Source organism: Solanum stenotomum, chromosome 2, assembly GCF_019186545.1.
Source record: "Solanum stenotomum isolate F172 chromosome 2, ASM1918654v1, whole genome shotgun sequence".
In the NCBI taxonomy this organism is placed as follows: domain Eukaryota; kingdom Viridiplantae; phylum Streptophyta; class Magnoliopsida; order Solanales; family Solanaceae; genus Solanum; species Solanum stenotomum.
Window position 1 is genome coordinate 27,994,432 of NC_064283.1, and position 23,455 is coordinate 28,017,886.

A 23,455-nucleotide genomic window follows, 5' to 3' on the forward strand; every position below is an offset into this window, starting at 1 on the left:
ATATAAATTGAGTGAAGAGTACTACTTATTGTCATGGGTTGTTTGAGAAAGAAAAGTAGGTCTCCTTTTAAAATAGAGTTGCTGGTGGTGGTGGTGGTAAGGAGATAACCTTTTCCTCCCATAAATCCTATTATTTCCATTGAAGCTTAGTTAGGCAAATATATAAAAGTCAATAATTAATGTAATAGTAGGTTTATTCTTCTTCCTTGTCATTTTATATATGTTGTAATAATAATATATATACTTGCAAACATTAGGTATGGAGTCAGCTATTGAAAGAAGATCAGGTCATTTTGATGTATTAAAAAAGCAACAAGGTCAGGAGGAACTAGAGCTAAGGTTAGGGTTAGGGTTAGGGTTAGGGTTAGGATCGGGTGATGATGATGGTGATATGAAAATGGTGGTTAGAAATAACCAGCAGGGGTCTTCGTCTTCGTCTTCACTTGTTTTATGCACTAATACCTCAATTCCACATTATTCCCCACCAGGAATTTGGTTCTCTTTACGTTCTTCAGTTAACCGGTAATTAACCACTTTTAACTCTTTCCACAAATTTACATTTTTCTTCGACCATTAATACTTCTTTTAACATTTTCATTGTTTGTTATTCACAGCAAAGGAGATGTTCTACCTCAGCTTCCAAAAGCGTTTATAAGAGTCAAGTAAGTTCTCCATACATGGTTCTGATACCTGCATAACACACATATAAATTGGATCCATTAAAATAAAATTGTGTGAATAAGTATTCATAAGCCACGGTAAATATATTGTCACACATTTAGTATACTTAATGTCACATAAGTAATTAACCAGCGCACATTTAAAACGTTTTTCCTAACACATACTGCAAATACATAGTATCTTGTACTTTAAGTTTCCTTTTTAATTGTTATGGTTTTTGAGCTTTTTTTTAGAGTCAAACGATAAAAAAACTTTGACTGATATTTTACAATTTATTTTTATGCAAAAAAATTATAATTTATAGTATTGTTTTTACATATACACAGGTAAATATAAAACCGTTTCAATAATCAACTACTCCTATTAGAGCACTAAATAACTTTATGTGAGTTTAATTTTCATTATTATTCTTTGGAAAACAAACACGAAAGATTGTGGGTTTTGCTATTACTCTTTGCTGGGTTTTTTTTATAGAGTAGGGCAGAAAAAAGTATTGATTGAATATCTCTCAATAGATTGAAATGGTTTGCAATAATTTTCAATAATTTTATTAAATATTTAGAGGCTTTAAATAGCCAACATAAAATAATTTAAAATTCAGAAAATCCTAAAATATCTCAATAACTAAAACAATCTAACTAAATTTCAAATTTATCTAAATAGACAATTTATTTTACTAAAAATTACTGCAGTAACAAAAAACAAACTTTAAAAATCTTGAATCAATGTGAATAAGGTATAAAAATCCTTGACCTATAATAAAATTGTCAGTTACACAATTAAATTGTGCAGAAATTTTACTATCCCTATGAAATTAACTTTTTTTTAATTGTTCAACCCCTAAAAACTATGGAAGGATCAATTTTTTTTTTATGTGAGGATCATATAATCCTCACTTAGTATGACTTAATATGTGGATAAATTAGGTGAATTTATATTAATACTAGGAAAGTTTCAAAATATTACAATTTAGAACCCATAGACTATAGTAATGTAACTTAGTGCATCATTGATATATATTGATTCACACCATAATTGAGTATGTAAACAATCATTTCGTTACAATATAATCCTTGTGATGCAACTAGGCCCTAGATCAATTTATAGGAGTAATACATATGTAAAAGCTAGTTTGACTAAAAAACAATTTGTGTGATTATATTAGTGATGGATCCATATTCATGTATAGAAAAGATAAAGATGTTGTCAAACGTCTGCATCACATGGTATTTTCACGTTATTAATGATGGTGTTGTTGAAAGAAATTAAGGGTCACTTACTTTTCTTTTTTCTTATATATGGTGTGATGTGAAAAGAGACGAGAAGGTGACAATCTTCATGCTTAAAACCTACCTGGTTACAAAGCTTGGTCTCTCCAACCAAGCTGAGGTTAGTGTCTTCTCTGTCATTGCGATGTATATGACTTGCGTTCCTTTTTAATTAGTTTAAAAATAAATGACACATTTTTATATTTAATACACTTTTACTTCAATTTATATGATTCTTTTTAGTCAGCCTCAAAGAGCAAGGGCGGATCCACCCTTACTCAAGGGGCGTCAAGCAACATCCCTTCGTCGTATTACATTGTATATAGAGATTAAATTTTGATTTAATAAATATATATACAAGTATCAACACTTGTTGTCAGAAGTTACAAGTTTAGTCTAATAGTTAAGGTGTTCTGAAAATTCTTTGAAGTTGTGTGTTCTAGTCCTACTAGCCATAATTTTATTTTATTTTTACTACAACTATTGACCTTCCTTAATGACAATCCTGATAGTTTTTACTACAACCGTTGATACCTCAAAGAAAAATGACACATTTCTCCATTTAGTAACAATTTAAATGATTTATAGTCTCACAAATATTTATAATCTATTTTAGAAACAAGTTTTAAAATATTTTTTTCTTTCTTAAACTCCGTGTTAAGTCAAACTAAATTATATAAATTGAGACAGAAGGAATAATAATTTAACTTTAAAATATTTATTTTATCTTTAATGAAAAAATTTACAACTATATAAATATTTATTATTTTAGACATAAATTTTAAAAATCTTTCTTTCGATCTTAGCTACACTCCGTGTGAAATCAAACTTAATTTATATGAAAAGGGATGGAGGGAGTAATTTATATGAAAAGGGATGGAGGGAGTAATTATTATATTGAGAGTTGCATGGATAAACTTGAATAATGATTAGTAGTAGATCAGTAATAATCATTGTCTGTTGGGTCATTTCTGACTTTCCTTCGTATCATAGATTTACGTTACTTCATTTTGGGTAAAAGATACCCACAAATAATTACATTTCCAATAATTATTCATTGTTGGCATATATTACAACAATTAAGAACCTTAACCAGCACTTAGTAGAGTAGTAACTTCTTTTACACTATATATCATGCATCCTTAAGGCCCTACATATATTTGTAGTGCACCCTTTGAAGGGTTGATTATATTTTTATTAATAGAGATAAAGAAAAATATATAAATATTGGATCATCTTTTGAGTCTAATTAATCTGTTTGGACATCAATTATTTATTAGTGTTTGCTCAAAATTTTGGTTGATAATTTGATGTTCGAAAACTAAGTACTTAAACAGAGTTCAAAGTGAAATGTAGTAATAAATGGAAAAATTCTTTTGGTCAGAATTTGACCAAAATGATATTTAACCTATGTTTCATAAGAAAACCTCATTTTTAGCGCATCGATTAATTATTTTCTTAACATTAGCCTAAAATCTATAATAAGGGGATCCACAATTGAGCATCTGATCAAATTTCAGTAATAGTTGGTAACAGGATCGACTACATCGGAAAAGAACACTTACTTTGTCTCAAAATAATTACTCCAACCTTTTACTTAACACAGAGTTGAAGATAGAAAGAATGACTTTTGAAATTTATAGTTTAAAATAGATATTTGTGTGACTATAAATTATTTCATTAAGGATAAAATTATTATGTTAAAGTTAAATTATTATTTAATATAAAAATGTGTCATTATTTTTTTAAATTAATTAAAAAAACAAAACGAGTCATATAAACTGAAATAAAGGGAATATATTTTTATCCAAAAAAATATTATCCCAAAATAATTAGTATATACAGCCTTGATAATTTTTTTTGTTATAAGAGTTCCCAAATCGTCTGGGACGATGTCATAAATCAGGAAGGAAGAGTACAATTATATCTGATTATTAATTACAGCAACTTTTATCCTTCAAAAAAAAGGAAAGGCATTTGACTCTTGTTGTTGTTTATCATCTGAACAAGATTAAACATAATAAAGATAACTAAATTAATATATATGACACTTTAAAGAAGTATTTTGGAATATTCAAGAATTGTAGAGAAATGAAGTATTTCTAGATAAAAAAAAATACATAAAAAAATTTAGAAATAAACATTCTAGAATATACTATAGTAAATATCCTTAGCTAGATTCTTTCATCATCACCCGCAAAAGGTGACCATTTAAGTAAGAGAGAATTAAAGAGGGTAAGTCCCAACATGTGAGTGAGAAATAAGAGATAGTTGTTGAAGTGTGAATGTACGAAAAATTATGTATAAGAATTGTAAAATTGAGACGGGTATTTACCTTTCAATACTAAAGTTCAAGTTTTGAGCAAACGATTGTGTCTGTGATATTAAATATCCAACAAGTAATATCTCTGATGGATATATCTAAGCAATGATCTTGATCCTTGCACCCAACTTGCTTTTCAGAATTAGGATGCCTAAAAAATATATGTTCACATTTTAAGGCATATATACATAGAATCTTCTTTGGAACTTAATGGGTGCACATAACCCCACCTCATCATGTAGGTACCTCTGATTATAAGTACAAATTTGCTCCCTCTAAGTTAGACACGATCAAAGAAACTTGATCATTATCGATCACTATAAGCCCTAACATTAAGATTTCGCTTGACAGAGTGTATTGAAGAAAATAATGCATGCATTAATTTTTTGTATCATTAATACTTTGTTAGGTACACTTTTTTACCTTATGTAAAACAAATGATTGCATTATTAATACACTCTATTGTGTATTGATGTATGCATTACCAATATCAATAATTTTTATGCATTAGTAATGCAATGGGTACTAATACATGCATTAGCATTGGTTAAAGACACAATTGTTCCTCAAAACCTTTTTCACATCCACCCACCATATTTGTGGAGAGTACTTTTATAAGCAACTAAATATTTTTTAAAAATAATTATCCAATGCATGTTGTTTTTAATAACCACACCAAAAGCTACATAAGAAAAATCTCAGCATTAACTGATGCAAGCATAACTAATACAAACATTATTAATACACTATAATTTACATTTATTCTTATACACTCTACTAAACAACCCCCAAAAGTTATCGATCGAATTGAGAATCCGGTCATTAAACCTTCCTTTAGCAACCAAATATTTCTTTCGTTAATGTTCATGTTTGTCGCTAAAAAACCTCAATAACGACAGTTATATTGATCGTTATAGCATAAAAGATCATGTTCCTTAATTATATGACACTTTTAACAACTCAATGTTCTTATGCTAAAATTAAATTTTATTAAATATAATTAGATAAAAATTAATCATATGCTTTCACATACGTACGCACACATCCAAACGCACTTAAAATAGTCAATTCCCATGTAAAATTGCATCGTTAATTACAAAGAAATAAAACACTTGATATACTTTTGTGAAGCAATAATATAATTTTGTTTTTTGTTTTATCAGGTTGAGATTTCATGTATGGGGCAAAATTTGATGCATAGTCTAACCTTGAAGCATGTACGTGATGCTATTTGGTTGCCAGGATTGGTAGAATTCTTGAAGTCAAAGACAGAATTCATTAAAAGTTCACAAGGAGCTAGTGTCAACTATCTCATGTCCTTAGACTATGGTAGGACTTGCCTATGAATTATATAGCTTAGAAGTTTAGTAAAGTTTAGAAATTTGTCTTTGAACCATAACCTTTTCCATGAATGTAATGATATTAGTAAGTAAAATTAACTTTTCATACATTTCAATTTTTATTTTTTATTTTACTTTTCTTTTTGTCTATTTAAGTAGGGGTTTGAACATGCAATTTTATTTTGTGATTTAAAATTATGAGATGAAATTAGGTTTTGGATAGGAAAATTTATCTCATAATTTCAAATCATGAGATGAAGTCCAAAAATTTTGATTTGAGAATTTCATCTCATGATTTTACATTTTTCAAATACTAAAAATTGATCCACAAGTTTATATTTTGTAAAAAAAAAAAATAGTTTACCGTTTTATATCTACCAACCATTTATTTCATATGTAAACAAAATTTATTGGTGATATTCTTACTCTTACCAACCTTTAAATTATTTATATCGGATATAATCATTACTCTCATTAATCAAATTTATTATTACTTCAACAAGAGTAGTACACTACAACTCATGTTCAATTTTACTTTTGAATTAATTTTTGATCAATAGAAATGTTTTTTTTAAGAATAGCTTTGTGGCAATGTATTATACTTTTGTTATGAAAAGCTTATTTGATAAGATTGTATAAAGACGATTTTGATGATTTTCACAACTGATGAAGATTTTTATGTTTATGAACAAAAAGTACAACTTAAATCCAAATTGCATAATGGGCATTAAGAATGTCATTTTCTATATATATTACTCCCTTTAGTCTATATTAAGTGAACAATTGGAATATGGCATACCCCTCAAAAAGTATTTAATAAAATAAATTATAGACTACTTTCTCTCTATTACCCTTTGATTATTTTCAAACTAATCTCCTAGAAAATATAGAATAGTTAAGAACCTCATTAAATGAATGATAAACATGAAAAAAAGAATCTCAACAATTCTCTTGAACTATGAGCAATCACTTATTTTAAATTATGAAAAAAATCTCAACAATTCACTAAATATGTACTAGAGGGAGTAACCTTTTAACCACAACATCTTATATAAGTATTTAAGACCAGAAAATTTCAAGACATTTTGATATACTACAAACATCTTTATTAGTTTAAGATGACAAAATTTAAAAATCTTCTATTCTCTTAAATTTTGTGCAGAGTCAAACAAACAAATTAAAAGGAGAAAGTATAAAGTTATAGTAGAATCACTTCAGAACATCAGTTGACACTGTCACACTAATATAATAAGTATGTATATGCTAGACTGATAATGTTTCTTTCATTTCGTAAGGCTTAATGAGCATAGTTTAGATAATCCATATCCTTTTATTTGATAAAAGGCATTCGAATTGAAATAATTTAATAATATCAAAAGAAGAAGAGCATCAAGCATCCCCAACTCTTGCTCGAGAGGGAACCGTAGGAGAATCCCTAGGTCCGTCGACATGCTATTCCTCATTAGTTTAGTTCCTAAAACGTGAGATGAGCTACTCTTGCAGTGACTCAACTTTGACGGAAGGCTTGTGAAATCTTGTTAATCAAATAATAATGATGCAAGATAATAAGCTAGCGTTTGGCCCCAAGTTCTCAAATATTCTTGGTAAATCATATTTGGGTGAAGTTTCACCATGTGCTTGGCCCCAAATTTTCTCAAAAATATTAGACTATTTCAAAAAATATGATTTATACCCATAAGTTCTAAAAATTATTTAAAATACTCATAAATTTATATTATCATTTTATAATGAATATAATTGATAACAATCAACAATAACAAAATAATAATATAGGCAAGACAATATATTAATCTCATATTCAAACTTGTCACTCAGAGGCGTATCCAAGAGGGGGTCACCGGGTTCACGTGAACCCATGCTCCCCTCCTGAAATTATATATATTAGTGTTATATTTTTTAAAAATATTTAAATATAGATATGTGAACCCACACTTGAAGTATTATATTGTGCGATTATGATTGGATGCACCTCTCTAAGTGCGGTTCGAAATTTGAATATTTTACTTATCTTGTTTTATTTTCCTTCTTAAAATTGGGTAATGTATGCCTCTCTAAGTGGTTTGGATAGGTAAATATAACTTTGGACCTATAATTTTAAAATTTTAATTATTTTTAGTGATAAGAACCTAAATGTTAAACCAATCAAATGTATCTCTTAGATTCACCTTTTCGTAATAATGCACTCATCATCTCAAAATCTTGGATACGTTGTCACTGATGCAGTTATAATTATAACTCATTAAACACAAATTGTTCTTTTTTCTCAATTTTATCACTTAAATTAGAACTCAAACTTTTCCAGAGGAGATAGTAAAAAATATTAGTTGGAAGTTGGAACTAATAAATAATGAGTATTTTTTATAAAATATAAAAGTTTTGGGTAATTTTTAAATTCCCAAATATTAGAACTTGGCCCAAATACTAATTTTTTTCTAGCATTTGAAAACTTGAGATACTTGGCAAATATATGACTAAAAACTACTTCTCAAATTTTTCCCCAAATTTTTTCCAAGTATTTTTGGAGCCAAATGGGTCCTTCGAACTCAACTCTGCGTATGAGCCTGCTTCATCTATAATAGAAAAATGGATCGGAAGAGTTCAAGCCTTGTGAATTTATAATAGTTTAATGTAATGTAATGTAAAAGGGATCAATTTTAGTAAGTTTTTTCCTTTATATAGCGTATGGTAAAGATACATTCTTCATTCTTCCATACAGCAGAGAATTTCATTTTCTGTCTTGTGTTCTTAGTTCAGATCTGGAGATTTGAACAAAAATGGCAACATATTGGAAAAGAGAAAAATGTACATTAAACAAGAGAATCCAAAAGAGTACACTGCCAAAAATGTGCACAATCTTCTAGTTTCTATCGGACAAGAAAACGCGTTACATATTATAGACCAACTTCTACACATTATCATTCACATCTCTTTCTGATTCTTCACCCTTCTTTCCAGCACCCAAAAGCTCAGCTGCCAATCTTTCTTCAAGTGCTCTCGCACCTCTTTCCCTGCAATTTATAACTCAAAATATACAATATCACCATGCAAGACGAAAAGAATCATAACAAATATGAAACTATCCGGACTGGAATAAAGAATCCTAATTTCTCACAAATTCCTTTTATACGAGCTCTACTTAAATGGAATGTGATATACACTATCCAAAACAACTCATTCATTGGTTGGTGACTTCAGATTGGAGCACTGAAAGAATAAACTCTCATTTGACCATGTCATACATGTTATGTGTGTTAACACCAACCAAGTCAAAAGGATCCGACCCACTACACTAACCCACTTAATTAAAACAGTGGGTGGGCTAAGCCCAAATACAAAGAAAAGAAATAATATATAGGCTAAAGCTTGGGCACCCAATAATGGATCCGCAGCATGGTTATATCCAAGCCCAACAATCATAAATAAATGACAAGAGTATAGTTTTCTCATCTAGGGTTAACTGCATACAGGATAGTGAACAAGTCAAAAATGAAGTAGATGTTAATATTTAGATATGGACAATCATCAAAAAGAACATTAGAAACTCTTGCATACAACAACATACCCAGTGAAATCACACTAAGAGGAGTCTGGGGAGGGTAGAGTGTACACAGACATTACCCCTATGTAATGACCCTCCAGGTCATTTCTGTGTCTTGCCTTCTATGTGTCGTTTAGAGCGTTCATGTAGCGACCCCAAGTCATTTATGACTTGCTGAGACTGACAGTTCGGTCACCTGGTCGTTCGTTTGGTCTTGGTGCAAGTTTTTGTGTTTTGGAGCTTATGAACCTTGAACGATCATTTTCGATCAAAAGTTCAAGAAGATGACATCGGAATCCAATTCTGACGATTCCATCAGCTCCGTAAGGGTCTTTTTAGGCTAGTAGCATGGCCGACTTGACTCCCGAGGGTTTCAGTGTGAGTCGGTGCGATTAGGCGTTTTAACTTTAAGTTTAAGCCTAAGTTTGACTATGGTCAACATTTTGAGTAAACGCGCTCGGATGAGAATTCCGTCAGTGCGGTTAGCTCCGGAATGTCGAGTTTGGTCTAGATTGACCCTTCTTTTGTGTCCCCAGGTTTTTGATATCTTTCCGAGCCCTTTTGTGGTTTTTGACTTAAAATGACCTTTGAAAGTGGGACCCACTTTTTATCGAGATGACCTTTGATGGAAATTTCGACTGCGCCATTGAGTCCGGAATATCAAATTTAGTATGATTGCATATCTCGTTTGCGTGCACAGGGTTCCGAACGAAATCGGAGCACCCCGTCGGATGTTTTAGTTGTTGGAAAAATTGCAGAAAATCTGCTATATAATGCAGATTTTCAGCAACATTTCCCAAAAACTTAAACCCTCTTAACTCTCTCATCTTTTGTCCGATTTAGGCAATTCGAAGTGCGGGAGCTTCGTATTTTCGGTGGCTTCGCTGTAGAGTGTTCGAAAGTTGTTGAGTGCGCGTAGTTCGAGGTAATTTCGCGATAAAACCTGACTGCAGTACCTTTTTCGAGCCTTTGTTTTTGGTATTATTGTTTTGGTCATATCTCACTCATTTTAGCTCGGTTTTGAGTGATTCGAAGTCCCACATGTTGAGAATTGTCGAGACTTCGTCGTAGAGTGTTCAAAGAGTGCTGGGCACCTTTCGATTTTTGTTTATTTCGAGTTTGGACTGCTGCTGTAGGGTTTCTTTTAGTTGATTAAAGTGTGGTTTCTTGCTTGTTGGTTTTTGCTGTGTTTTGAGCCTCGAATTGTGTTCCATTTTGGAACACAAGTTTGGGGTGCTGTTTAGGGTCTCTTGACGGAGTCAAATTCGGACAGTTCGGTGCGGGTCCCACGATTCCCGTTTTGACTCCAAAATTGACCCGTCTCCGTTTGTTGTGATTTTGGTGTCTAAACGACCGTAGTAACGTTGTGACGCTATTTTTGATAGCAGGGCAGCGTTTCGAGACTGTTTGGAAAGGAAAAGCTACGGTAAAGTGATTTGGAGAGCGTGCGATCGGCCTTAAGATAGGCGACGACTTTCTTTCTTTTAGATTGAGCTTAATTGTGTAAAAACATGTCGATTGGAGTGAATTGGGGGTGGGTACCAGTTTACTACCTTACTTTGATTAGATACCTTATGTTAGGATCGATTGGCCACATTTCGAATATAGTATCATGTTAACCGGTTTAATAGAGTTGCATGCTTATGTGCTAAATGCTATTGAATGCTTGTATGCTATGTATTGCATGCCTTGTTCATCCTTAACCGTAAGCATGATTTCCTTAGTCTAGGTTAGGCTAGCATTGCCTTAGACTTATGACCGTGTGGGCTGGATAGCCTTGACTTGCTGCCGACGTCGTTCGGATGACTTAGCTCCTTGTAGACTAGAATAGCAAACTTGAGTCTGATAGTTTGAGCCTTAGATTAGGCGTTATCGCTACTTGCTGCACTTCTGTATCTTCTCCCTCTCATTCTGCGGTTCCGACGCATTCTCGAAGGTTTGGTGCATCACTAGAGGCGTGGGACTGAGGTAGTATAGGCTTGGAGCCTTTTCTGTGATTTCTTAGAGTGGACGGCGTTCCACGGTGGTTGTTGTTGGATTGGATCCTATTGGAGATACCATCACCCCCGAGGTCATTCTTTCTAGCTAGGCTGGGAACGTATCGCTGGCTGGGTAGACTTGGTGATATTGGCGATCGCCCCCGGGCCTCTCTTTCTAGCTGGGCTAGGAGTGTGCTGTTGGCTGGGTGTCCCCGGGTCGCTCTTTCTAGCTGGGCTGGGAGTTGACTGCATGGTAGGACGACTCGCGATATCTACCTCACCCTCGGGTCCCTCTTTCTAGCTGGACTGGGAGTGGACTGTTTGGTAGGGTGCCCCCTAGGGTCACTCTTTCTAGCTGGGCTGGGAGTGTACTGCTGGTTGAGTGGAGTCTGATGGATTATCTTAGTTACTTTGGGCTAGGAGCCCGGTTTTCTTCTTTCTCGGTAGACTTAGCTATTCTGTGTACATGTCGAGCTTATGGGGGTCCGTTCAGGTTTTATTTGAGCTTGCGCACGAGTCTACCTTCTGGGCATATGGAGGTCCAGTTAGGTTTAGTTTAGTGTACTTAGTTTGTTTCTGGTACGCTCGTGTGCTTTCTTTTCTTATCCGCTTTGATCTCTCTGTGTTTAGATTCTATCCTTTCTTATTGTTTTTACCTCTTTTTGCTTAGTTGGCCTATGCTGCCTACTGAGTACCTGTTGTGTTGGTACTCATGCTACGCTCTGCATCTATTTCGTGATGCAGGTCCTAGTACCAGTTACCAGCGGTGATTAGTTCCAGCCTTCTTTTGCAGCTGTGATTCGGAGACGAGGGTGAGCACTTGGTGTTTTAGGGTTTGTTCTGTCTCCTTCTTTTGTTTTAGCTAGTCTTGTTGCCTTTGAGACACGCTCTGTTGTGGTCCACTTTTGGGACTTGTACTTTTTATTAGATAGCTCTGTACTAGTGACTTCCAAGTTCTGGGAGGGATTTCTGTATATATTTATTTTGGGTTGCTTCCGCCTTGTTATTCTTGTTTAGATTATTGTTTTCGCTAGTTTCTGCCCTTTCGCTCATTGCTTGATGTTTTGGGTTACGGGTTGGCTTACCTACTGGTAGGGTATAGTAGGTGCCATCATGACTCGAGAAATCGGGTCGTGACACCCTACCTCGAGGAGGTAGAGAGGTTGTTTCCGAAAAACCCATACAACAAAAAACATAGAAATAGAAAATAAAAATGAAGATTTTGTTAACTAAAGCTTTATCGCCTATAGGAAACACGTCACTACCACAATATATGTCAAGACATCATTGAATTCTTCATTAACGTATTACCCAGATCATTCTCATAAATGACCAGGGCATGAATGCATTGTGTATTGAACTGATTACTTATCTTCAAGGGAAGTTTTCTACATTGTCTATCTTCTCTGATATTGGGGGTGGGGGGTGGGGGGTGGAGGGGAGTATACATGTTCAAACACATATAGCCAATGAAAAAGGCTGAATATTCTAGAATATGAGCACATATTAACCATGATAAACTTCAGCTTTGGGAAATTTTGTAACCACTGCAAGATTTAGTACAAAAATTTATATACCTCCTCCTGGATGCTTCAATGGGATCAGAACCAGGCAATGTGGAACCACCTAGAGTATAGCCCCTTTCCTCATTGGAAGTCTCAGATCTTCTACCACAAAGCATCCGTTCAAATATTGTTGCAATTGGATCAATTACTGGTCTGCATTACATCCAACAAGATGTCATTGTGGGAACACAGATTAATTAAGACAAGTAGTTCATAGCAAGAGGGAATATTGGAAAATACCTCAAAAATTCAGGGAAGAAAGAAGAGAAGGAAAATTCATCACTTGGGTCACCCTTTAGTTTTGTCTCTGGTTTCTTCTGCCAGTATCTTAGGTAAATCCAGCCTAAATATGTCCCAAATACTATTGTTGGAAGGTATGAGACCGAATCTGCTGTAAAAAAGCTTATAGCAATTGAGAACAACAATGCAAGGGAAGGCAACCACTGCAAAGAGTTCAAAACAGCAATCACAAGTGATGTTAGAGCACAATTTAATTTGAGAGATTAGTGTCTGGGGATGCCTTTCAAAATTAAGTTGTAATTCCAGTGCTTGTACCTTTGCTTTCAGTTTCAAAATAGACAACTCCTGGTCGGGCATGATTTGCTTGACGCCAACTAAGAAACCAGAAAGAACTCCTTGGAAGCCGGAAATGGGCATATAGCTAACAAATAAGGATCAGCAGAGCCATAAAATCAGGAGTTATGCAATACTTCCATTAAAGATAGAATACAGTAAAGCGCCACATTGTGCTTGTGCAGAGACAAAGCAGGGAATCCATAAGTATAAGAAAACGAAAAACAAAATAAGCAAGTCTGATTCCTTGGAAAACTACCCCTGAGTCACTAACTCCTTAATCCTAAAGTAATAAAATAATAACGAGAGGAGGAAGTAACCAGGCAAGCAAAGTAATTCACTAATAGTATAAAGTCCATGCAACTTACAGATAAATTTCCAGTCTTGTTACGTAGTACAATGATATGGCTGTGATGAAAACAAAGACAGATGTCAAAAAGTTGACAATAAAGATGAACTTTAAGAATTCCCTAGAACCCCAGATGGGCTCAAGCAGCTTCCCCAGGAAAAGAAGTCCGATAGTGCTGATGATTGCCTGGACATAGTAGGTGATGTCAAGGAGAATGATACAAAGAATAATGTAGAATATATAATTAGAAAATAAAAGTATACTCCCTATAATAGCTTAAACTTTTAGATGAGATAGTCACACACTTGGACACTTCAATATATATATATATATATAAAGTATTGAAAGTGTGAGCCTCAGGCTTCTTCTCTTTAAGGCAGCTGTGAAATGTAAGCTAGAACCAAGAAAATTAGTTAATGCTTAATGCCAAAGAAGCATACCCCATACACTGTTTGTTCAGTGTAACCAGCTGTTATAAGATTCCATGCAAATGGAATAGTCCTGCAATAAACACAAAAGATCACACTTTACAAACAGTTGAAGAGAAGAGATACAACTGTTTTCACAGATTCTAACAGTATACATCATGTCCAAGTAGTATAGGGTGATTCACAAGTTTTGAGCAATCTACAGTTCCACTAATACAGGATTACAGAACACAAATGACCATCCTTCAGTGAACTCGTCAAATATCCCTTCCCAATAATTAGGTGATCAAGGCTGGACTGCTGAGTATAGTCTCGCTATTAGAACAAGGTTCACACAATATTCTGTCTAAGCATATATGAGAAAGGGGATAATTGTTTCGGACTATATGTAAAAGTTACTCTGCACCACCAGATCTCCCGTCCAAAATACTGTCCTTTTAAAATAATCTCCTCTCAAAAAATACTAGATAAAGCAAGTTACAATTCTCAAAAAAAAAAAAAAATACTAGATAAAGCAGTACTTCAAGCTCTGACTTGACATGCATACAACCCAAACACTGTGTCTGATTGTTCTCTCTCTCTCTCTCTCTCTCTCTCTATATATATATATATATATATATATATATATTTTTATTTTTTTTTTCTATTTATTTATTTATTTTTGTTTAAAAAAAATTTAACATAAGAAAAGTAAAAGGACAACATGACAAAAATGGTCTCCTGTTAGGGGCTAGGTCTAAAATGAGCAGTTTGTCCTTTAAGTTTGCCAAAAGTAAGCATTTTTTTCTTGGTAAATTTTTAACAAACTCTAGTTGGATTAAACTGGAACAGTGAAAAAAAATATTTAGCGGGAACATACGTTCGGAGGTGCAGATTCTGCTGTTTTTGGTCTATTTTTGGTGTGTGATACAATTTTTGAGGTAGTGTTTCTCGTATTTCATCCATTTCCGATATCTAGTGCAATTTTTGCTGCTGCGATTTATGAGATATGATGGAATTTTCCTAGTGTTTCTGATTAGATATTTTTCAAAAAATCGAAAATCCACGAGAGCCAGTAGTGCAAGGTTCGAAACTTGGTGGATAATGGATCTGCCTCTCTACCCTTCCCTACTCAAGTACCAGGTTTTTATTTGACATGATTTGAACACATGCCGTGCACTTCATCTACACATCATGCATTTTGTTCTTACCATCACAGACCAAAGCCATTGGGGTAAAAAAAAAAAAATCACATCCATTAAAATAAAGCCATCAAAGTTTGCTAAATATTTGACGGACCCTAAAAGTGATTACTTTTGACAAACTTATAAACCAAAACTTATAAGGAGTATATTCAAAAGACACTTAAACTGTCCCCAAACATAAGGAATCATTTTTTTCATTTTCTTTCTTTTGTGATTAGTAACATGCAATTGGCATAAAACTTATGTAAATCCCATGAATTAAGAAGTTTAAGAGGCCAAAAAGGAAAAATCTATATACTACAACAATAACAATTAATAACAATGCCGCAATCCCCAACAAGTTGCTTTGGTTATATGAATCCTCAAAATGAAATGTTATATTTGCTATCCCACGATATGATAATAGCTACTTTTACTTGTAATAAAGAGTCTGCCCTCCTTCCCCACCTTATTGAATGAAGGCAATTTACAAGTTTGATAAAATATTTAAAAAGGAGGCCGATTAAAAAGGAAAAAAGAAAAGTTAAAAACAAAAAAGGGAAAGTGTTTCAAGATTTCAGGGGAAAAATTTTCAGATCCATATCCCAAGGAAAAGCCATTAATAGTCAAAAGGTTCTTGCAGTACGTGTCAGTTTCAGAAATAAGCTTGTGCTTCTTTCTCAAGTAGGCTGTGTGTATATTTGAAGTTCATTTGGATATCCACACTACAAGCCGGGTCAGCTTTATTCTTCCTTCATGACAATTGTTGATGACAATTCTCGTGACTATGTTACTTGCAATAAAAAGTATATCTGAGTTATTTTTATCCTCCAACTTTCTTGTGCTAACATTCTTTTGAAAAGTAACAATGATCTTTATTAATAATACAACAATACTAAGAGCATATAACATAATTACAGATTTTGCATGTCCCCAATAACGTCTGATGTACAAAGACCAGAGTTCACCAAAGGTTCACAAAGAAAAATAGATTTATGTTTATGGTTAAGAATATTTCTATTGTGCCATTGAAAATTCTACTATTTCTTTCTGCCCAAATTGTTTCCCAAATAACATGAGGAATAGTGTTCCAGATCTAGAAGCCTTCTTATTGAGACGTTTTACTATTACAGCAGTTGAGAAAATCCAATATGGAATTTGGTGGTCTAGCTTACATCCAAGATGAAGAAAAAAATCATGCTCCACAATTTGACTTTAACCTTGCAGTGAAGAAAAATGTGATAAACATCTCCTATTGCATGTCGCAAAGAGAACATATGCAACAAAGTGGGAATCCTCTTTTCTGAAGGTCAGTCGCAAGCCTCCTTAGGCACAAATCAACAATAAGAAGACACCTTAAGGGCGCCTTGCTGTACAAATTTTCTTCTATAGCAGAAGCTTGTGTTGTGAGAAATCAACAACAAGAAGCATGATTTTACTGAAAAACATCCACCAGAATGACCCTTCCATTGAGTTAGGCTTTTGATGACTGAAATAGTATTGCCAAGCATTTGTCACAAAATACACATCATTTCTAACTCCCAATCATTGATGTTCCTTCTGAAGAAAAGATCCCAGCCCGGAAACTGATATTTAAAGGTGAGTGTCCTAACCAAGCATCCCAAAACCTTAATCCTACCATTTCCCAGAAGAAATCCTGAATTTTCACCAAACTTGCTCCAATAAGATCAAATGTACTTCAAGACTACAGTACTATGAGGTGCACATGTTGAACCTTCACTGCCATTTCATTTTTGATGATTGGTAAATCTTCCGAACATGTATGTACACATGTCAAAAGTGCACATTTTGAAAAGCTTCAAGCTGAAATACTAACCTATAACCGCTACTACTCCTAAAAGGAAATAACAAAGCAGAGAACCATATCCTAATCATACTTGGAAAGGAAAACGTGACCATATGCAATGATAAGTTGAGAACATCAAATGGTTCATCCCTTAAACAATTCAAAATCAAAACGACCGAGAAAAAAGGAGAGTGCATAGAAAACAAAGTGCAAATGTGAAAATACACATTTACCCTCTTTGTTTCTACCAAAACTTCAACGATTACTATTGGGACATTCTCGCGCAAAATGACTTTCTTCCACACTATGGAAACAACCACCTACGCCACCATCACTGGAGTAGCTCCCATCTTCACTGTCATAGAGCCACCACCTCCGCCTCCCTGAATATCAGTCCTACCAAAATGTCCAGTATCACAACACTTAAACACCCACTTCCTCCACCCATGCATCCTCCACCACCACCATGATACCTACTATAGCCACCACCGTATCACTATTGCAGCCGCTGCCTTCAACCGGCCCTACAGGGTTCCTTGGATAGGGGCACGTCTCTATCTTCATTAATGCCTGCATTTCTTTATAACTATGGTGTCCAAGCCAACTTGCACAAACCTCGATTAGTTCCATGGGGTACCTGCTACCTTCCACACTTCATTTGTACATTGTGCTTCAAGAACCAACAAATCTCTTACCCTTTTTTGCGCTTTTTGCCTTTGATAAACCAAGATATGCCCCCTATTTCTTGCTAATAGATGTTATTTGTGAGGTTCAAGAATCAATAAAACACCTATTTCTCCATTGCAAGTGCTGGTTCAAGAATCAATAAAACACCTATTTCTCCATTGCAAGTGCTTCAGGCAGTGTTGGGACTTATTCCTAAACATTGTGGTATTCCTTGGACAATGCCTAACAACATAGGGGTTTGTTAGAGTGCTGGCAAGGACACGAATTTCAAAATGATATGAAACAGATTTGGTTCACTATTTTAAAGTTACCAGTTTCAAAAAAGATTTGGTTCACTATTTCTCTATGCATCTTTTGGACTCTAGTTGGAAAGGAATAGAGTGTGTTTCAAAAGCCACCAAAGTCACATTTCTAGGATTAAGAACAAATGTTTGCACAATCTTTTTTTTTTTTTGATAAGGTAACATATTGTATTAACCAAAAAGTGTTGTTAAGCCATAATTACATGTAAAGAGAGCAAGAAGATCTAAAGAGACTCTAACAACTGCATTGAAGTTTCAGTATTTTCTATGTACTCTTGTTTATACCAAAAGTGAAAAAGTAAAATACAATTTAATTTTATCTTCTGGATAGGGTTGCTCTTTCCTTCAAAGCATCATACATTCTTTTCCCTCCAGATGTCCACTAAATACAACCTGGGATCAGCCTCCATCTTCTTTTTTGGTCTATGCTACTTCCCCTTTTGTTCCAACTGTAAAGATGTCTAAAGTAAACTGAGGCATAGACCATTTCAAACCAATCATAGTAAGAAAAATGTCCCAAAGTTGAGTAGTTACTCTGCAATGCAGAAATAGGTGGTTGTTTGTTTCCGCAGTCTCACAACAAAAAAGAAAGATAGATCTAAGTTGCATTCCCCTTCTCAGTAACTTGTCCTTTGTCAAGCAAGCTTGCTTGACTACGAACCAAACAAAACAATTCACCTTGTATGGTATCTTAGTTCTCCAGATGTGCTTCCTAGGCCAAGAGCTAGACTTGTTAAGTGTCTTGTAAGCTGAATTAACATGTGAATCTGCCTCTGCTACCTGCTAACCAGAATCTGCAGCCCTCATTGGCATTGAATCCTAAAATGATTCAAGTGTTTTAAGAAACTCCAGTAGCCTGTCAACCTCCCAATCATTTAATAACCTTCTGAAGCTGATATTCCATCCTGTATTATCCCTTACCTCCTTCACTGTTGCATTCTTCTTCTTTTTTCAATGACTGTGGTGGCCGGGCCAGCTTTCGCGCCACTGTTGCATCCTTCCATTGGTTCAAATAGTATAAATCTGGAAACTGTTGCATCAAAGAAGATTGGCCTAGCGATACATCATCCCAGAAGGATGTTTTTCCCCATCTCCTACCTGGATGCTGGATCTATTATACAATATAGGCCAGCTGTTTCTCATTGATCTCCATAAACTGACTCCATATGTGCATTCACTTCATTGGTGATCCACTTATCTTCCATACCATACTTTGATATGATAGTCTCCTACCACAATGATTGTTCTGGAGTTGAGAACCTCCAAAGCCATTTAAGCATAAGACTTTGTTTTTGAATCCTCAAATTTTTTACACTTATTCCACCTTCCTTCATGCATTTTGTAACAATGTCCCACTTAACCAGGTGGATCTTCTTTGTCGGACTATTCCCTGCCACAAAAAGTTTCTTCCAACTTCATCAAGCTTATTGGCTACATTAAGTGGCATAGGAAAAAGAGACATCATATATGTTGGCAAGGCATCTAGAACACTGTCGACCAAGGTCAGTCTTCCCCATAGAGATAAGTATTGTCCTTCCAAACTAACTAGTTTCTTTTCACACTTTTCCGACACTGAGTTCCATGCAGATTTAAATTTGTTTTCTGCCCCTAATGGCATACTCAAATAGACTGTTGATAACTCCCCAATTCTACCCCCCAGTTTGCAAGCTATTGCATAGAAGCGGGGGTTTTACCCTGGGTGCGAGGGTAGCGGCTGCGGTTTCCCTTGTCATCAAAAATAAAAATCTACCCCCATATGTTGGCCAGACTGCTCATTTCAAACTCTGATCCAGTTGGTAAACTGAGTTGTTTTAAGCAGGTCACTCAAACCCTCCATGGCTATAATGAATAAGAAAGGAGACAAAAAGTCGCCTTGTCTTAATCCTCTTCCAGAGAAGAAGAAACCAATTGGAGAATCATTAACTGATAATTTAACTGTGCTGGTGCAGATTTTGATCCATTCTATCCATCTCCCGCCAAATCCCCTTTTTTCCAGAGTCTTCCATAAGTAGGCCCAGTTGAGGTGATCATGTATGCCTTCTCAATGTCTAGGTTGCGTAGAACCTCAGTAATCCCATCTATGACCCTTGTGTCCACACATTCATTTGCTACAAGAATAGCATCCATAGTCTGTTTACCCTCGATAAAAGCCATCTATTGAAGATTAACCAGCTTAGATATGTCTCTCTTAAGCCTCTCAGTCAATAGTTTTGAGATGACTTTATAGATGCACCTTGTCAATCTGAGAGGGCTGAAATCCTTAAGCTCTTTTGCTCCCACCTTCTTAGGAATCAATGCTATAAAGGTAGCATTGAAGCTCTTCTCAAAAAAGCACTGATCATCACAATTTTGTATAGCAGCCCATACCTCTTTCTTCACTATCTCCAACACTGAATGACAAAGACCATTGTGTAGCCAGCTGGTCCAGGAGATTTGTCATCAGCACATGCCATCACACTATCTTTCACTTCTTGTTCCCCAAATTGGCACTGTAGCATTTGGTTTTCTTCTTTACTACTAAGAAATTCTTCTCTAAAATTAAATTGAGGTCTGCATTCCTCAGTTCAGAGTATAGTTCCTGCTATGAGTTGACCATTTCTCTCTTGATGTCATCTGGATCTACTAAGTTTTCCCCATTAACCTACAGACAGTCAATGTTGTTATAACTTCTGTGATTGTTAGCAGATCTATGGAAGAACTTTGTATGTCTATCCCCTTCTTTGAGCCATAATACCCTGGATCTTTGTCTCTACGTAACTTCCACTTTTGTAGCAATATACTCAAATTCTACCTCTAGCGTAGCCTTCAGTAGTTCTCATCATCATTTAAACATCTTTGATCTCGAATCTCTTCTAGGGCTGCCATTTGGTTAAGGATACTCTGCTTTTGTAGCCCTAAATTGCCTTGAAGTGTCTTGCTCCAAACTTTAAGATTCTCTTTTAATGCTTTCAGCTTGAAATCTAACACATAGTCGAATCTTCCTTAACAGATACTAGAGTTCCACCACTCAAGTGTCTAAATGGAAAAATGAGGCAAGTTTGAGGGGACATACATCAGTGACAGGCAAAATGCTTCATTTGTACCCAATCTTTTATCGCGAAATATAAATTTATGTTCACTAAAATGGCAATAATAGTAAGTTTGAACCAATAGTTTTACAAATACAAAGAGTTCAATACTAAGAACCTTAAAGATTGAACCCATAAAATTTAAATCCTAGATCTGCGTCTGTAGTCCATGAATTCAGCCTATACTCAGGAACTCATGCACAAGAAAGCTGCCTTGAAATTCGAACATTCACGTCAAGAACCACAAGGAGCACCCTATACTCAGTCCAAAATTTTCCATTTCTTAAAGAGATATTCAGTAATTTCATAGCTCGCCAAGCAAGTCTTTATCTAGCATTTCAAAAGAAGCTTTTTTTTCTTCTATTTGAGGACCATTTCAGAAAAGGATACATGTATTAAAGAGATCAGCACATGATCCATGAAGTTGAGATTCAATTGAAGCATTTACAGATAGAGAAACTACATTATCATCATAAAGTAGGTAGTTCCAATTCTAAAAATCCGGTGATTCGACAAGCAAAATCAAATAGTAATTAAAGAGGAGATAGAAAGAGTACTTGGCAGGTATGAGAGCAAGATAAGAAAGAGCAGAAGGAAGAATCTGAACAACAATGTGACCGCCTACAAGGACAACCGCAAGACCCTTGCAAAGCCTGGTGAACCCCGTATACATATTGATACTCATACTTGCCTATTACAAAAACACAAACTGTCAAACTCCAACAACCCAAATCGAATAAACACAAAATCAAATTACAGATCTGCGGATAAGTAGACAAATTAATGGTATCATAAGCATATGTAACGCAAACTTACAAGTGAAGCAAAGAGCTGTAATGGTGGTGCGTGTTTCAGACGAGTGGGAGATGGGTTCCCCTCTCTTGCCGGGGAGGTACAATAGATTACTAGTTAGATGGGAGACTAATGTTAAGGGGTCACAAGAAACAACGATTTCTTTGGAACAAAGTTGTCAATGCTTTTAAAAAAAATTGAGTTAGAGCATGCTAATTCGATTTGGTGTAATTATATTTTGGTTTGATCACGTAATTATTTAGTCCGTAGATAATTGAGTATAATTGGCACGTGATAATTATACTCTTCAATTCACATGGAAGGCTGTGAATGAATTGTTGTAGTTATAAAAATGTAATTACAAACTGACTATTTTTTAATTTCTTTCTTTTAGTTTTGTTTTTATTTTTTTCGTTTTTATTTATTTTTTATTTTATTATTTTAAATTCTTTTTTTATTTTTATTATTCTAATATTTTCTAAAAAAAATATTATTTATATTTTATTTCCTCAACTTTTACTTCATGTGATTCTATGCAATTTTTCGTATTATCTATATTTTTATTTGGAAAAATTACCCCACACATATATTTAAGGAATAATATTATGGGTTTTAAATCTACTTTTAAAATATTATTGCTTATAACATTTTAATTGTGGGTTATAACAGATCAGTTTTTATTTTAATTCCATTTTATTAAATAATTAATATTTTATAATTATATTTTAATTAGTAGGTGTGATATAATTAAAGAATCAATCATAATTATATGTTACCCATTTTTAGGAATTTACCTTGATTTTTGTATTTGTTTTACTGTCACACTTCAAACCCCACCTCCCAACCACCACGTTTCTTTTAAATTCTTTTTTTATTTTTATTATTCTAATGTTTTCTAAAAAAAATTATATTTCATTTCCTCAACTTTTACTTCATGTGATTCTATGCAATTTTTCGTATTATCTATATTTTTATTTGAAAAAATCACCCCACATATATATTTAAGGGGTATTATTACAGGTTTTAAATCTACTTTTAAAATATTATTGCTTATAACATTTTAATTGTGGGTTATAACAGATTAGTTCTTATTTTAATTCCACTTTATTAAATAATTAATATTTTATAATTATATTTTAATTATTAGGTGTGATATAATTAAAGAATCAATCATAATTATATGTTACCCATTTTTAGAGATTTACCTTGATTCTTGTATTTGTTTTACTGTCTGACTTCAAACCCCACCTCCCAACCATCACGTTTCTTCTATTCTTCTCACACACCATAACAGCACCCCACCACCCCCACATTCAAAAATTAAACATTTCTCTCTCACCTCTTCATTCATCTTCCTTAGAAATCGTAAATCATCTCTCTATCACCATAATTTGACATCTTCATTCTACAATCAAAAGAAAGGCCAAATTTGTGAAAACACTGTAGAAGAAACTTGAGCATACTCCTAGAAAGAGCCCTAAATTAGTCGAAATGAGTTCTACTATTGAAATCGAGGCTTCAACTTTTAACATATTGACTCAATCGCCGCCGACCAACAAGAATGCAAGTTC

General features: G+C 34.2%; 2 protein-coding genes across 2 annotated transcripts; one reads left to right on the forward strand and one right to left on the reverse strand.

Moving 5' to 3' along the window:
* The first annotated feature begins 250 nt into the window (after positions 1-250).
* Positions 251-5,673, forward strand: LOC125856638 (E3 ubiquitin protein ligase DRIP2-like). Its single transcript, XM_049536227.1, has 4 exons — positions 251-522; positions 615-662; positions 1,998-2,070; positions 5,436-5,673. Exons 1-4 carry the CDS (start codon positions 260-262, stop codon positions 5,616-5,618), a joined length of 567 nt encoding a protein of 188 aa, XP_049392184.1. The 5' UTR covers positions 251-259; the 3' UTR covers positions 5,619-5,673.
* Positions 5,674-8,417: 2,744 nt separating this feature from the next.
* LOC125856635 (rhomboid-like protein 19) lies at positions 8,418-22,068 on the reverse strand. Its single transcript, XM_049536224.1, has 8 exons — positions 21,909-22,068; positions 21,650-21,783; positions 14,078-14,138; positions 13,657-13,823; positions 13,271-13,376; positions 12,956-13,158; positions 12,728-12,868; positions 8,418-8,641 (listed from the first exon to the last, which is right to left on the reverse strand). Exons 2-8 carry the CDS (start codon positions 21,775-21,777, stop codon positions 8,539-8,541), a joined length of 909 nt encoding a protein of 302 aa, XP_049392181.1. The 5' UTR covers positions 21,778-21,783; positions 21,909-22,068; the 3' UTR covers positions 8,418-8,538.
* Between the last annotated feature and the right edge of the window lie 1,387 nt (positions 22,069-23,455).

Bases quoted from the DNA above. Each gene is read 5' to 3' on its own strand.
- LOC125856635 (XM_049536224.1), bottom strand. From the start codon at position 21,777: ATGAGTATCAATATGTATACGGGGTTCACCAGGCTTTGCAAGGGTCTT. The intron at 14,139-21,649 runs GTACTCTTTCTA...TGTTTATTGCAG, and splicing joins CTTGCTCTCATACCTGCCAA to GACTATTCCATTTGCATGGA. The intron at 13,159-13,270 runs GTACAAGCACTG...AACTCTTTGCAG, and splicing joins TTTTGAAACTGAAAGCAAAG to TGGTTGCCTTCCCTTGCATT.
- LOC125856638 (XM_049536227.1), top strand. From the start codon at position 260: ATGGAGTCAGCTATTGAAAGAAGATCAGGTCATTTTGATGTATTAAAA. The intron at 663-1,997 runs GTAAGTTCTCCA...TGATGTGAAAAG, and splicing joins AAAGCGTTTATAAGAGTCAA to AGACGAGAAGGTGACAATCT. The intron at 2,071-5,435 runs GTTAGTGTCTTC...TTGTTTTATCAG, and splicing joins GTCTCTCCAACCAAGCTGAG to GTTGAGATTTCATGTATGGG.